A 16,400-nucleotide genomic window follows, 5' to 3' on the forward strand; every position below is an offset into this window, starting at 1 on the left:
CCTTTGTAATGACCAAGATACAGAGGCCATCTGTCTAACGCTAAAAAGGAAATTAAAATAATGAGCTGAAGAATTTGATTATGCTTTTTAATCTCAACATATCTCATTCATTATGTTAATAAATGAATCAGTCAGGCCCATTAGTCAGTGTCTAGGAGTGGAGCACATTGGATCCTGTCCATAATGTCAACACAGTGAAATATCATTGTTGGCACCTGATAGGAAAATATATTCATGTCATAATTGAAGATGACGTTCTCTTTTACAAATATAAGCAGTTTAACGATGACATAATTTGGCGTGAGTGTCAAATGTAAAGAAAAAAGCTATTATGTCAAACACTGGAATAAAAATGCCCAGAAAGACTAGGTTATTAACAACTCCCCCATTTCTGAATCCATTGGTGTATACGACATGAGACCAAGGTATCAAGATTATTTTTTAGTCCTCCTCACAGAGAACATTGATCAATTCAATACTTTATTTACAATTTATTTTGGACGATTGCTTGAATCCTTGGTATGTCCTAAAAGGCTTGCTAGTTTTAACCAACCAAGTTAGTTTTAAATCTAAAATATGCTGAAAATGTCCAAAAAATAACATTCCGTCACATTCCGTCATGCCATATAGCAGTGGTGTGTATCCCCTCTGTGATTAATAAAGTGAGATCTTCTTCTTCCGTGTGCTTCTCACCGTGCAGCCTCTCGAACTCGGTGGGGTCCAGAGCGGCGATGGGGTCGGACATGCGGGACGGTTTGCTGATGCCGCGCGCGTTGACGGCTCGCACTCTGAAGTAGTAGGAGTGGCCCTCGAACAGGCCGGGGACGGGGTATTTACAGATCTTAATGGGGTGGTCGTTGCACTGGGCCCAGTTCTCTGTCCCCACCTCACATCTGGGAAAAGACGAAGAGTCATGTAGCAGGTTAGTGTAGGGACGAGGGAGTAGGGACTAGGGACGAGAGACTAGGGACGAGGGAGTAGGGACTAGGGACGAGAGACAAAGGAGTAGGGACGAGGGAGTAGGGACTAGGAACGAGAGACAAAGGAGTAGGGACGAGGGAGTAGGGACTAGAGACAAAGGAGTATGGACGAGGGAGTAGGGACTAGGAACGAGAGACAAAGGAGTAGGGACGAGGGAGTAGGGACTAGGGACTAGAGATGAGGGAGTAGGGACTAGGGACGAGGGAGTAGGGACTAGGGCTGAGGGAGTAGGGACTAGGGACTAGAGACAAAGGAGTAGGGATGAGGGAGTAGGAACTAGGGACTAGAGACTAGGGACTAGAGATGAGGGAGTAGGGACTAGGGACGAGGGACTAGGGAGTAGGGACTAGAGACAAAGGAGTAGGGATGAGGGAGTAGGGACTAGGAACTAGAGACAAAGGAGTAGGGATGAGGGAGTAGGGACTAGGGACTAGAGACTAGGGACGAGGGAGTAGGGACTAGGGACGAGAGACAAAGGAGTAGGGATGAGGGAGTAGGAACTAGGGACTAGAGACTAGGGACTAGAGATGAGGGAGTAGGGACTAGGGAATAGGGACGAGGGAGTAGGGACTAGGGAGTATGGACTAGGGATGAGGGACTAGGGATAAGGGACTAGGGATGAGTGACTAGGGATAAGGGAGGTGTAACTAGGGACGAGAGTCAAGGGAGTAGGGACGAGAGACTCGGGAAAGGTATTGGGTTTGATGTCCGCAGTACAATCTGTCTCGAGCATGGCCCCAAATCTTTACCTGCTCCTTAATGGCATGAGTCTGAATTGACATATTAGACAAAGCTAAAGATAAAATAGTACAAAATGAACTAAATAGGACCACATTTTAGAACGACTACAGAAATGGTGACGTTATATTGAACCAAATTATACAAATGATTATATAATGAATGTAAATGAACAGAATCCATCACAGAACACATTGCTGTGCATTAAGAGAGGCCGTTTAAAATGCCCTTCATTTAGAGGGGCAGTGGTGCTTGTGTCCCATGGGCCACAGTGTTACCTAAGGTAAACCTTTAGGAATAAATACAAGAAATCTTGGTATGAATAAGCCTATCCATCCATCCATTAGTGCTTCTTATGAATGATGAATACTGTGGCTTAACCCCACTAAGTGTTTCCATGGAAGTTGGCCAAACGATGCCATGCTGCGTTCTTCTGTGTGTGCATGTGTGTGTACGTCTGTATGCTTGAGGCTGTGTGTGTGTTTGAGACTGAGTGTGTGAGTGTGTGTATGTTTTTGTGTGTGTATGCCTGTGTGTTTGAGACTGTGTGAGTGTGTGTGTGTTTGTGTGTGTGTGTGTGTGTGTGTGTGTGTGTGTGTGTGTGTGTTTCTGTGGGTGTGTCAGTGAGAGTGAGCGTGTGGGTCTGTGTGTGTGTGTGTGTGTCAGTGGGAGTGAGCGTGTGTGTGTGTGTGTGTGTGTGCGTGTGTGTGAGTGTGTGTGTGCGTGTGTGTGAGTGTGTGTGTGCCACAGATGTGCCCTTCCTTACTTGTCTACAAAGTAGCCCAGGATGGGGCCCTCGGTGGTGGTGTTGGGGGGCTTCCAGGACACGATGACGTAATCCCTGTTTGCGTCATGGATCCTGATGTCCATCGGAGCCCCGGGAGCTCCGACGACAGGGGGAGGGCCGTCTGGAAGGGCAGCGACCCGCAAAGGAGGACCGATCATTCAGTGTATTTATTAAGACGTGAGACATAGGCCGGCTGGACTTTAAGGGAACAAATGAACAAATGACTTCTTCCAACCATCCACTCTGAGTTCATTTGCCGTCTCTCGCTCTCGGTCGCTCTCGTCAATCTATCAGTTTTACAGATGAAGAGCTCTCTCTCGTTCCCTCTCTCTCTCTCTCTCTCTCTCTCTCTCTCTCTCTCTCTCTCTCTCTCTCTCTCTCTCTCTCTCTCTCTCTCCCTCTCTCTCTCTCTGTCCCTACGGATAATGTCTCTCTCTTTCTTTCTCAATCTATCTCTTTTTCTACATACAGATTTTCTCTCTACCTACAGATGATCTCTCTCTCTCTCTCTCTCTCTCTCTCTCTCTCTCTCTCTCTCTCTCTCTCTCTCTCTCTCTCTCTCTCTCTCCAGATGATGTATCCCTCTCTCTCGTTCGCTCCTTGGCAGGGTCTGACCTGAGACGGAGATGAAGGCGCTGTGCTCGGCCGTGCCTCCCTTGGTCACCAGACGCAGTGTGTACAGGCCTTCGTCGTCCTTGAACAGGTTAGGGATGGTCAGGGTGGAGGTGCCCCGGCCCGTGTTGATCTTCACCCACTTCGAATCAACCAGACGGGTGTCTGAGCGTCAGACGCGGGGGGGGGGGGGGGGGGGGCGGAGAAAAGAGTATCGCCATTACAACGCCGTTGCCGTCAAATAAACCTATGTTCCCATGGGTCTTTGTAAATGAAATAAGCAGCGGAACGGAGACATCTCTGGGAAAGTTTAACAATTAGCGTGAACATCTATTGAAAACATAGTATGCATACATATAATATATGCATACTCGTACATTAGTCATCAAGCAGTAATTTGACGCTTTTATCCAAGTCCATCGCAGGGGATTGTGATACAGGTTATTAATAAGCAAGTACCCAACCCGGTACGTCAAGGCTGGACGTTGAACCGCTGTATGTCTGTGCTTGTATATCTACGTTTCTGTGATGTTTACCATCGCGGTACCACTGGCTGTCAGGCTGCAGGTTGGCCAGGTTGGGTTCGAGGTGCATGGTGGCGGTCAGAGAGGCGGAGCCGCCCTCAGAGGCGAACACGGGCCCAAACTTCTCCGTGAAGGTGATGTTGATCTTGGTGTACTGGATACTGGGGAGCATGGGGGCTGGAACGGGTATGGGGAATAGGAGACCAATAGAAGGAGGCGACAAAGAAAGGGAGAGCGCGAGCAAGAGCGAGAGAGATAGAGATAGACAAATAGAAGGTGAATAAAATCAAAGCGGGAAAGAGGTGATGCTGAACAAGAGAAAGTGATTGAAATGAGTGATGTAAAATGAAAACGAGGTAAGTGTACTTCAAGTCATATATTACAAATCAAATGAGATCTCATCCATATTGACAACCTTACCGGTGTAAGGAAGCCATGCGTACAAACAGGACTCATCCTCCTGCCTGAACCCTGGATGGTAACACAGAAAACATTGGGATTGTTTTCCTTTTTATCCTCACAATCACACACACACACATACACACACACACACACACACAAAAACACACACACACACACACAGACACGCATACCCCATCACTCAGCGAACAGTGATCAAACGTGAGTGGAGGATAATTGGGAGGGCGGAGATTGTTTCAAGTAGCTCCAGGTGCAGAGAACGAGCAGTGCTTACTCTTGACAATAATGGAGGCCTGAGAGGAGGCCTGTCCATGGATGTTAGACGCCACAGCTGAGTACTGGGCCGTGTCATCGGTGCCACACCTGCAGGACAACAGCAAACACACAGGCAACGCGCGACGGTGAGACAGTGGCAGTACCGATGTAGTCCTGCTTTTAAATGCGGTGACATTTTTTATTTTTTTTGGAAAAAAAACGTTCTTTCAACAGAACAAGCTTTTTCAGTTGTTTTCATTTCACTCATTCCAGCCCGTCAGACGCTGGAACATTATGCAAGCTGCCAGGGGTAATGTTGCAGACAATGCAGAATCCTTCCAGAGGAACTGTTTGCTGGGTTGTTGTGCGATAAATGTCGTTACCGCTAGTGACATGCCTCAAATCCGTTTTCACACAACAGTGTGTTTCATGCTGGGGGGGATCTCTGCTGTGAGCCAGACTCCTGCTGCGTGAGAAATCCTTTTGAACCTCATGCAAACCAGGGGTCTCCCCTGATGTTACACGTTCATTGATAAATTATTGATTGCATAAACTGTGTGTTGGTTGCCATAAGGCACAGTAAATGATTCAAGTAAATAAAAGAAAGGCTGCATGTATGTATGTATGTATGTATGTATGTATGTATGTATGTATGTATGTATGTATGTATGTATGTATGTATGTATGTATGTATGTATGTATGTATGTATGTATGTATGTATGTATGTATGTATGTATGTATGCATGTATGATTGTATAAATGTATGTATGTATGTATGTATGTATGTACATGCATACAGGGTACAAATTATTGCATGTCAGAATATTGTACCCAACATGAGTATTCATATAAGCAACCCAAATGAAAGCAACCCAATAGTGGATACAATTTTCCCTGTAAATGCAGGAAATTATGTTGCATTGTGAAACTCTTTTCGGGGGCAGGCTGTTCTTCCTACGCTATTGCATAGTACATTTTCTGAAAGTCTCTTGAGTTCATTTGTCCCGTGTTAAATATGACATTCATGAGAAAAAGTCAAAAGTTGGGGAATGAGACAATTGATGGTGCAAATCAGATCATTTGCAACCTGCATACACATAATTACTATGCATGTAACTGTATGCGTGTATGCACGTTAGTAAAGGACATAAGGCAAGGTTTAAAGAGAGTTACAATGTTTGTGTATTTGTATGCGTACGTGCATGTAACCATGCGTGCATGCGTTTGCGTGTGTGGGTGTGCGTGTGGGTGTGCGTGTGCGCATGTGTGCGTGCGTGTGTGTGTGCGCGTGTGCTTGTGGTTGGAGCTGTTACAAACTTCAGGAGCTGGGCTGAAGTGTGTTGAAGTAGTTAGAGAGTGAGTTGGCGGGAGGCGGGGCCACAGGTCAAGTGACAAGCATTCTGAGGTGTCATGTAGCGTCCAACTCAGCATTAACATTAGCCGCTGAGTGCCTTTAAACTAGAGGGGAGAGAGAAGGGCTCCTCGTTCTGCTGGTGACCCGTGTCTTGTCCTGAGTATGGCGACTAGTCTGGCTACTGGTTTGGCTTTGCATTTGACAGTGACTGAGACAGAGATAGGGTGTGTGTGGTTTCTCCCCTCAACCCTTCTGAGAAATATCCATCTTACTGGGGCCATACCCTGTTCTTACTGAAGTGGAACATGGTATGGAATATTTGGATGAATAGGAAATTGTCCCCTTCATGAATTGTGAATGACATTGGTGGTTTGCAGAAAAGATATAGAGTTTAAAATGCAGTAATTCAATACCCTATTGAAGAATGTTTAATAACGGCCCAACGATAGCTCCCTAATTCTTGGAAGCTAGTTAAGACAATTGACCAATCTGAAAATGTATGACATTTTTAACCTTAATTATTTCTAGATGTTTGCTTTTATTACTACCTTGTGTGTCAATTATGGCATCCATTGCCCACCTTACCATCCCTGGAAGGAGGGATTGCCCACTGTGTTTCTTCTCAAGATTTCTTTCTGCCTAATTAAAGGAGTGTTTTTTGCCTTTTCGGGGGCTTGGGTTGGCGGGTTTCAGCCATATATGACCTATTAAGACCTTTGACACTGCTGGTGTGATTGAGGGCTACTTTGTCCAGAATGAGTGATCGAACCTACCTGGGAATCTCCAGAGAACGCATGCCGACGTTGTCATCAACGATGTACCGCCCAGCAGATCCATGCTCCAAGATCACACCATCTTTGTACCTTTATCAGGATCATAAGGGAATTAGAAACCCATGCATTGTTGTCAAAAACCTGCCGTTCATGCATACCTGTGGTCAATTAAAGACATTCTACTTCTGAAGTAAAAGCAAACCAGGTTCAGGGCTAACATTATTTTACATTATGTTGAATTTCAATATGTACACATTCTATGAAAGAACCTACAATGATTAATTCATAGATGGATAGATATAATTGCATTGTCCTTAAAGTGGAAAGACATTCAAATAAAATAAAATAAATACTGGATTCATTTTCACAAACGAAGGGGATCCATATTTAACCAAAGCACATATACATGTTATACAGGACTTAATAATGCAATACAATTTCATATTGTATGGTAAAATGAGTAAGGACCGACCATGTCACGATAGGAACGGGGAATCCCTCCACGGTACAGAAAAGCTTGATGGGGGAGTTCTCGAACACGGTGTGGGACCTGAGCCTGACCACGAATTTGGGTCCCCTGATCATTGGCTCCTCGCGCACATATTTCTCCACCATCTTCTTCCTCACCTGAACGCCAACCAAGAAAAATGAGGGCCGATGACCGCCAAGTACAGATAGTACTATTAAGTACTAAATTGTATGCATTTACAACCTCTGCTATACCTAAGACCGATATGTACTTTGAAATGTACTTCTTTATTTAAAAATGTCAATTCAGGATATTTTTCTAATAATAATAATAATGATAATACATTTGATTTATAACACCCTTAAATAATCCAAAATTGCTTGTAGCAGCTCCAGTAAGAAAATGTGAAACTAAAATGTGATAATAAACTCCATTCCTATGTGGTCAGTGTCTCTCTTTGTCCAGGTTTTGCGGTCACAGTTGCCATGTGCTTATGTATTCCACGTCTTTCCCATGACTTAGCAACACAGAGGGCGGGAATACACGGAGGACTGTCACCATTGCCGTGATGAGCGGATTTCAACGGCATGACGGTGGTTCTGCTAAATCCACCCTAAGCACACAATTTCCGTGACATTTCCTTCTGCTCAGCTGTTTGGTGTTGTCTGTCAGTACAGTTTAACTCCTCAGATCCTCAGTATTCCAAAATGTAAATCCTCTATGTCTTGGTGATTATGTATATGGTAATTATCTTCCCCCTGCTCTCCCTGCCACATAAACGAATCATATTTGCCATCAACAGAAAATAGATGGTATATGGTCGCTTGAGAAGCTAATGTGTATTGTGCTTTGGACCTCACGATATTGTTTACATCATTTCCCTGGGATTAAGCATGATGTTGCCATGTGACATATATCGAGAGAGAGAGAGAGAGAGAGGGAGAGAGTTGGAGAAGGAGAAAGTGGGAGAGAGAGAGAGGGATGGAGAGTGGGAGAGGGTGACAGAGAGACAGACAGAGAGAGAGACAGAGAGAGAGAGAGAGAGAGAGAGAGAGAGAGAGAGAGAGAGAGAGAGAGAGAGAGAGAGAGAGAGAGAGAGAGAAACAGAGCCAGAGCAGCAGGCTTGGATCCTTACCACTCCCTGGATGCGAACTGCTGCTTTATGCTGATAGTCGTCCACCACTGACTCAGAGCTGAAGGCACACAGATAGTTACACTCGTTGATGAGGATTAGGAAAAAATGTAATGCCTGCCCTGAATATTGACTTGATACATGGAACGGCTAAGAACTTGATAATGTTTGTTGTTTTCCAAGATTTACACAAGCACGATAATATTAACAATTTGCTACATTAGAAAGATAACTAAAAAAATAAATCGATAAAAATCCTCCTAAGATCCTCAATCCTCTAGTAGCAAAGGTCAAAACAGTATCACAACTGATATGTCCAAGTATAAAGTGCATACTAAAGTTCAATAAAAAAAGCCTACATTTAAGGAAAACACATAAAAAAACAGAAGCATATTGTATTAAAATGGCATTTGTACAACACAATCTGCTTGGCTAAAACAATTCTCAATAAATCGTGTTGGACAAAGGTTAAGGACATAATCAGTTGTTAGAATTTGGTTTAGGTTAACAGATGGCAGATACTTAGTCAAATAAAAGCAAGGTGGAAGCTTGAGTCGTTGAAAGAAAAAGAGTTGCTCTTTATAGCTCACACATGTACATAAACGCAAACTCACACAAAGGAAAAACATAAACACAAACAAGTATGGACACACACTAAAGACATGAACATGCGATTGACAGTAAGCAGGTGATGAGAAGGAATATTTTGTGATGTGTTTGAGAAGAGCTGTCATCATTTAAAAAATGTGGAGCAATGAGCTATAAACGCAAAAGCGATTTTACTTAAACTTGTACTTGCGCAAACTTAAAAGTGCAAAGAAAACCATAAAGATAATTCATATTGGGTTGGTTAAGCCCTTTTTACACAAAACGAACAAAACGGATTGATAGCTATCTGATGCCTGGAGTTGATCCTAACATTTCCTGCAGGGCTATTTGTATGACTAAAGACTATGATACTATTCTTTTAGGTGTCCTTTACGTTTTAAAGCAATTGTATGAAAGTGGGGATCATTATTTGCTTACAACAGTTAAAAAGCCTGTTATGATTGATTAATAGTGTCAAGTTAAGCTATATATATATATATAAGAGCATTTAAGAAGCATTTTAGAGGTTTTTAGGAGTTATAGTTTGCATAAACCCTGAATTAGTTAGAAATAATAGGTTAGGTTACATATGGTAGTCCTTTGTTAGACTAGGCCTACTTCATTAGTACTGTATTATTATTATAAGCGCAAATAATGCTATTATAAGTACTAATACAACGCTGGGTTTTATTAAGTTGTTAGAATATTTTGTTATACTTAAAACTCTGTAAGTCTAGTTTTGTACAACTGTACCTGCTGTATTCTTTGACCACATATTTACTCTGTTTGTGGTAGTATTCATGGTTGTAATTCCCAGATCTCATCGCCATGGTGACACTCTAGTTACTGGCCTGTGTAACAAACAGGACATGAATACTTTTACATTAACCCATTAACACACACGTGTCACACACATATACATAGACACTGTAGATGCATGTCCTGTGGGACACACACAAACTGAATGCTCTTACATTAATACACACGTGTGTCACAAACATACACGTACACAGACACTGTAGATCCGGACCTGTTTGACACACATACATACACATACACGTTTCACACAAACACGTGCAAACGAAGATATACAAAAACACGCACACACACACACACATAAATATGACCATGCCAAGTATAAAGACAGATACATTACCCACGTAAATCAATGACATGTTATCCAAATGCAGTCTTGTCTAGTGTGTATGTATTCACCACAGATTCTTAGCCATGTTTCTATGTATTTATGTAGATACACTCACCATAGATCATGTCAGATAAGACAATTGATTGCAACATAAGGAGATGCACACACGCACACACACACGCAAACACTCACACAGATAAGCTGACATTCAATTTTGCATATTTAGACTACAACTTTCTACCTTCTTCTGCAGATGTATAATTTTAAAGAGAAATGTGGGCACCTGACTGAATGATGCAGCAACGGCACATTGCTTTTTATACTTTATGTCCAAGCAATGATGGTCTTTGTACACATACAATTCCTGTCGATCACAGATCTGACTTACGAGTCATACACATTCCTTAAATAACCCAATACAAAACACATAATGCATCATCTCCGCAGCACTAAACTGACATTTCCAGTAAAAAAAGGTATGACGTATTAGGTATGACGTTTTTGCACAACACATGTGACAAACTTACTGCCACTGCAGTCAATTTGCTATTCATAGAACACCATTGCATCACGGTTCCTCTCCTTGCGAGCTCAAAGCAGAGCCATATATAGAAAGTGAATCTATTGCAATAACCCAACAGCGACCACATTCGGTCAAGCCAATTACGCTTTTGGTAAGACTGTTAGACCTTTTCTTCAAGCATGATGAAGTAAAATTTGAACGTTTTCATCCAACACTACACTAGTGGGAGTAACATAACAGCTACACTAGCCGTAGACGAATGACCATCAAAGACGTAACAACTATTCAATATTATAATAAGCACAATACAATCGCACGCTGAAGGTTACATTACATATTTTAACAATATTAGTTATACTTCTGCTTTGGCGGAATCTGCCAACCTTCCCACTCTATACCAGAAGCAACATTACATCATCTGTCTTGCATCATGTACAGTGAGGCAAAAGAGAACATTGTTTTCTTACAACACTTGGTGGTCTGGTGTCAAGTGACAAATGCAAAATGAAACATTCTCAACTCAAAGGCACACAGACCTGCAAGCCTTGAGTCAGTTGAACAGGAAGTTAAACCTACTCATCACAGCATATCTTCCACTTAACTGTTCATTTTATCTGTTCAATTAGGAATTCCTAACCCTTGAACTTCTGCATAGATTATGCATACTGAATTCATTCAAGCCATTATCCCAGCCAGCAGACGCTTATAAGTAGCTCTGCAGGGGTCTGGTGTCAAAGTCTAAAGATGTGTAAGATAAAACATTTCTGTCTGAAATAACAACATGTCTCTTCTATTCCTATATCCCAGCAGGGCAGCTCTGTCGTTATAGTTTCCCAGTAGCAGACCTCTGTCAGTACTACCATGTACCCTTTGTCTGTAGCATTACCCTGTGTCAGTAGCATTAACCTGTAGCCTGTGTCGGTAGCATTACCCTGTGTCAGTACTATTACCCTAGGTCAGTACCATCAGGGCCGTTTCAAGGAATTTGGGGGCCTCAAGCAAGTCTTCCGAGCCGGGTATTTTGGGGCGCCAAGCAAGACTTCCGAGAGGGGGGGGAGTGCGTACCACAGCGGGAGTTTCAATGCGCGCTATCGACTAATCAACTGTCCGCTCCCCTGTCCTTTCCATTTGGGAACATGTTTGGTAAACATGTTTTATTTCGCTTGTTTCATATAATTTAATTAATTAATTAAGGGCGCCACCAGAGGGTGCCCTCAACACATTTGCCGCCTTGCTTGGTTTGCTTGCCTTCTCCCGACGGGCCTGAGTACCATTACTCTGTGTCAGTAGCATTACCCTGTACCCTGTGTCAGTACCATTACCTTGCGTCAGCTCCATACCCTGCACCCTGTCCATTACCCTGTGTCAGTACCATACCCGGCACCCTGTGTCAGTACCGTTACCCTGTGTCAGTACCGTTACCCTGTGTCAGTACCGTTACCCTGTGTCAGTACCGTTACCCTGTGTCAGTACCGTTACCCTGTGTCAGTACCGTTACCCTGTGTCAGTACCGTTACTCTGTGTCAGTACCGTTACCCTGTGTCAGTACCGTTACCCTGTGTCAGTACCGTTACCCTGTGTCAGTACCGTTACCCTGTGTCAGTACCGTTACCCTGTGTCAGTACCGTTACCCTCGGTCAGTACCGTTACCCTGTGTCAGTACCGTTACCCTGTGTCAGTACCGTTACCCTGTGTCAGTACCGTTACCCTGTGTCAGTACCGTTACCCTGTGTCAGTACCGTTACCCTGTGTCAGTACCGTTACCCTGTGTCAGTACCGTTACCCTGTGTCAGTACCATGCCCTGCATCCTTTGACAGTAGCACTACCCTCAGTCAGCCCCATGACCAGGGCTACTCATATGACAGCCAAAGGACATCTGAATTCCTTGGTTCACTCCATGAACACTTCAGGACTTCAGGACATAAATCTAAATCATAAATCCTAATCCCTCAACTACATAACCAATGAATTGCTTAGATTGACTGATAACCAACATATCTTTCAGTATCTATCTTCATATCTTTCACTATCTATATTGCATGTAAATACAAACAAGCCGTAATCAAGATAATTCAACAATTGTCAGGAGAGTTAAAATAGCCATCAATAACAATTCAGTGTGTTAATCTCCTGAGAGACAGTCGAACAATGTGTCAACAAGCAATCCTTTTATCTGTCCACTGGGAGTCCATTATATACATTTCTCAGGCAATAAGATCCGCTCTACAGCAAGATCTCCATCCATCTTCATTTCATCAAACCTTGAGAACCGGACGTTATTTGCATCGCTCCTGAATCATTCACTTCCACCGACATTATATAATACAATCAATAGAACCACCTCCCATGACCCCATTCATTATCCCATACGTGCTCAGCTTCACACGACCTTACATCACGCGACCCTTCAGCCATCATCCTACCTTTGCCTACCTGCTGCAAAACAACAATGGGGCAGGTGTACCACGGAGACGATATTGATGGTGATGGTGGTGGTGGTGGTAGTCCTTACCCCTCGAGATTTCCTGCACCGAGCCTTTCGGTCGTAAGCCTGAGTCCGGAGGGAGTCAGCCTTAACAAGCTGGCGACCAAAACCTCCACCCGTGTGTCTGACAGGCCCCCACCCGCCTCTTGGCCGAAGCCTTATAAGGTGAGGGAGCAGCCTATATATATCCTGGCTCCTTCTAGACTCTCAGTGGCGTTAGAGACCTTCTGCTTAAATACACTTGGCCATCGCAGAGCTCACTGGCGGCCATGTTTTCTCCCTGGCTCCTCATGCTGTGTCGCTATCGCTGATTGGCGACTTATGAGATGAACTTAAGAATACCTGAAGGAATAACGGATGGAGAACAACAGTCACGTACCATCAGAACGTCAACTGTTAACACATATCGTCATGCATTGGCAATATGCTCCAGTTACTTAGCTAGTATCAGTTTCATTTGATAGGTCGTCTAATCTGAACTATATAGTTTGGGTTTATAAATGCTGCGGCCTATGAGAGGACTCTGAGTCTTTCTCTCAGCCGATTCCTTCTGCACGGTCCCCAGTCATCTGAAGACTGCGGTGCACCAAACCTTTGCCAGGGGCCTATTAATATAAAGATAGCTACGGTTACAACACAACTATTCCTGACACAGCTGAGCAGAGTCCTGGGAAGGAAGGAAAGACAGCACCACCATTCACTCTGCATTCATTTACTTACTTATTTTCGCAATTGAATATAAATGTTTTTATGGTCAGTAAGGCATCACAGATTGTATATCAATCATACTTAAGATCATGTGCCGATTTCTGAGGGAAACTTTTAAAGGGAGACCGTCTATTTATGGGTCATTTTAATAACCAGGTTTCGGCCTTTTGCTGTGACTTTGTGACTTGACGTTCTGTCATGCTAGGCATGTCTCAGTTTGTCTGGTCACAGGAATCATTCAGGCAAGGGCGTTATTTTGCATAGGGACGGAGGGACATGTCCCGACCAACTTTGGGAAAGATTTATTTATATAATAGGGTTAATCAATATTTTGATTTATTTATTAATATAACGGAAATATATTTTACATAATGCATTTAATATAATATTTTTTTGCAAACTCTTGCCGAATTCGGGGGCCAACGCCATGAATACACGCCGATTTAATGAAGTATTTATTGTTCAGCATGATGGAGTCTACGTAGTGATTTTCACAATAGCACACCTAAACACAGCATTTTTCTATCTTCATAGTTGAGACATGAGTGAATTAATTAAAATGACTTTTGTAAGTAGGCTATTGTATTGAGCTTATGTTCACATTCTTACTGTTTCCTCTGTATCTTTCTCTCTCCTAACGTTTCCTTATCTTGATTTAGCTCTCTGTCTAAATCAAGATATCTGTCATCTTTCCTCGCACTGTAGACCTGAGAGAAACCTGCCACACGGTGAAAGACAATTGCAACTCTCATTGGTATAAAGAGCCCTCAGGTGGTCTCATTTGGTATTGCATGCCCACTGATAGTACTTATTGCACGGTTTTATGAGAAGGGTCCAGCTGCAGGCTTGGGCGTTTCCGTCATGACACAAGAACGCCCATTAGGCGTTCCTGGTAGCTTTTCATCGACCAATCACGAGGTGTTTCGAAAGGCATACTGGGTTTCGCAAGGCATACTGCGAAGCACAGTCGCAAAGCATACTATGCTTTCCTTCCTTAATGGCAATTTTACCTCTCTCGTTAGATTTAGCAATCATGGAGCCCCCACTTGGCTAACGTTAGTTCTATGCTACCCGTACTTGAAACTGCTGTTTGAGAAAATCTAACTAGCGAATGTTCCGGAAGTTGACAGCCGTGCGAAGAAGAAGGTTTATAGCAGAGTTTCCGTTGTCGGTTATTACCGGTCATTGACCGGAAAAAAATGAGGAGGACCGACAATTGACCAGTGGCGACTGGTCATTAGGGGCAAGTCGCTACTCTCACAAGAAAAAAATAAAAGAAAATGAAAAAAAAAAAATATATATATATAAAAAATAGAATATATATATTTTTATATATATATATATATATAAAAAATAATCTCCCCAGAAAGTACTATAAAATAACAAGTTTGGCGCTTTTGTTTAATTTTTAGTCGACCCTGGCTTGCTTCTTCCGGCTGAGTTCGTCTGGAGGTGCAAGAGGGGCTCTAGCCCCACCAGCCCAATGCAAAATGTATTGGACTGGAAACACTGAAATGCGCATGCTCAAAGTGTTTCTCTCTCAGTGAACGGAGATTATTTTTCTTCCTGGTGGGACTAGCCGCTAGCCCAATATGTCCATGGTGTGGAATTGGGACCGTTAAATATCCCAGGATGCATTTCACATCTCGCATTCCTGTTTGAAAATATCAGTGTGTAAGCTATAAAATAGGCTATATAGGAACATTTTAAAAGTATAACAAAGATGGAGGCCTATTCAACATATTTGCATACTATTATTTTAAAATGAAAGAGGGGTTTTGTTTTACATAATTTGTTTATTGTATAAGTCGCTGATGGAGGAAACCCATCGCAACGGAAATCCCGGTCGGATCCATCTGATTGGTGTGTGTGTGTGTGTGTGTGTGTGTGTGTGTGTGTGTGTGTGTGTGTGTGTGCGTGTGCGTGTGCGTGTGTGTTTCTATTCTATTCTATACAGTGTTACCCTTTACGTTTCATTTGATAAAAACGACAGTGTTACCCCTTATGTTTTTTTTCCATGATGACTGATGAAAAACAAGGACAATTAAATATTTGACAAGGACAATTATTTATTTATTTTCAAATATGTTTTTTTTCATGACGACCAATAAATTACGACAGTGTTACCCCTTCTATTTTATTTGACAAAGACAACAGTGATACCCCTTATGTTTTTTTTCATGACGACCGATAAAAAACAACAGTGTAACCCCTTGTGTTTTTTTCATGACGACCGATAAAAAACAACAGTGTTACCCCTTGTGTTTTTTTTCATGACGACCAATAAAAAACAACAGTGTTACCCCTTATGTTTTTTTTCATGACGACCGATAAAAAACGACAGTGATACCCCTTATGTTTTTTTTCATGACGACCAATAAAAAACGACAGTGTTACCCCTTATGTTTTTTTCATGACGACAGATAAAAAACAACAGTGTTACCCCTTATGTTTTTTTTCATGACGACTGATAAAAAACGAGAGTGATACCCCTTATGTTTTTTTTCATGACGACCAATAAAAAACAACAGTGTTACCCCTTATGGTTTTTTCATGACGACCAAAGAAAAACGACAGTGTCACCCCTCATGTTTCATTTGATTAAAACGACAGTGTTACCCCCTATGTTTTATTCTATACATTTCGACACCCTTATGAATTGTCCATGACGACAGGTAAATAACGACAGTGTTACCCTTTACGTTTCATTTGATAAAAACAACAGTGTTACCCCTTATATTTTATTTGACAAGGACAATTATTATTTTTTTTCATATATGTTTTTTTTTAAATGAAAGAGGGGTTTTGTTTTACATAATTTGTTTATTGTTTAAGTCGCTGATGGAGGAAACCCATCGCAACGGAAATCCCAGTCGGATCCATCTGATTGGTGTGTGTGTGT

At 42.5% G+C, this 16,400-nt stretch overlaps 1 protein-coding gene across 2 annotated transcripts in view; it reads right to left on the reverse strand.

Moving 5' to 3' along the window:
• The window catches only part of myom2b (myomesin 2b), a 31,173-nt gene extending 18,213 nt beyond the window's left edge, over positions 1–12,960 (reverse strand). The window contains exons 1-11 of one of the 2 annotated variants that reach the window (XM_060070795.1): positions 12,818–12,960; positions 9,388–9,485; positions 8,050–8,107; positions 6,918–7,072; positions 6,446–6,535; positions 4,337–4,425; positions 4,063–4,113; positions 3,655–3,819; positions 3,122–3,283; positions 2,486–2,627; positions 694–893 (exon numbers count right to left, since the gene is read on the reverse strand). In XM_060070795.1, coding sequence (XP_059926778.1) covers positions 694–893; positions 2,486–2,627; positions 3,122–3,283; positions 3,655–3,819; positions 4,063–4,113; positions 4,337–4,425; positions 6,446–6,535; positions 6,918–7,072; positions 8,050–8,107; positions 9,388–9,464 — 1,189 coding nt within the window. In that variant the 5' untranslated portion in view covers positions 9,465–9,485; positions 12,818–12,960. Of the gene's footprint in view, positions 1–693; positions 894–2,485; positions 2,628–3,121; positions 3,284–3,654; positions 3,820–4,062; positions 4,114–4,336; positions 4,426–6,445; positions 6,536–6,917; positions 7,073–8,049; positions 8,108–9,387; positions 9,486–12,728 lie in introns of both variants that reach the window. The other variant, XM_060070796.1, reaches the window with a different exon arrangement.
• Between the last annotated feature and the right edge of the window lie 3,440 nt (positions 12,961–16,400).

This window comes from Gadus macrocephalus, chromosome 14, assembly GCF_031168955.1.
Source record: "Gadus macrocephalus chromosome 14, ASM3116895v1".
In the NCBI taxonomy this organism is placed as follows: Eukaryota; Metazoa; Chordata; class Actinopteri; order Gadiformes; family Gadidae; genus Gadus; species Gadus macrocephalus.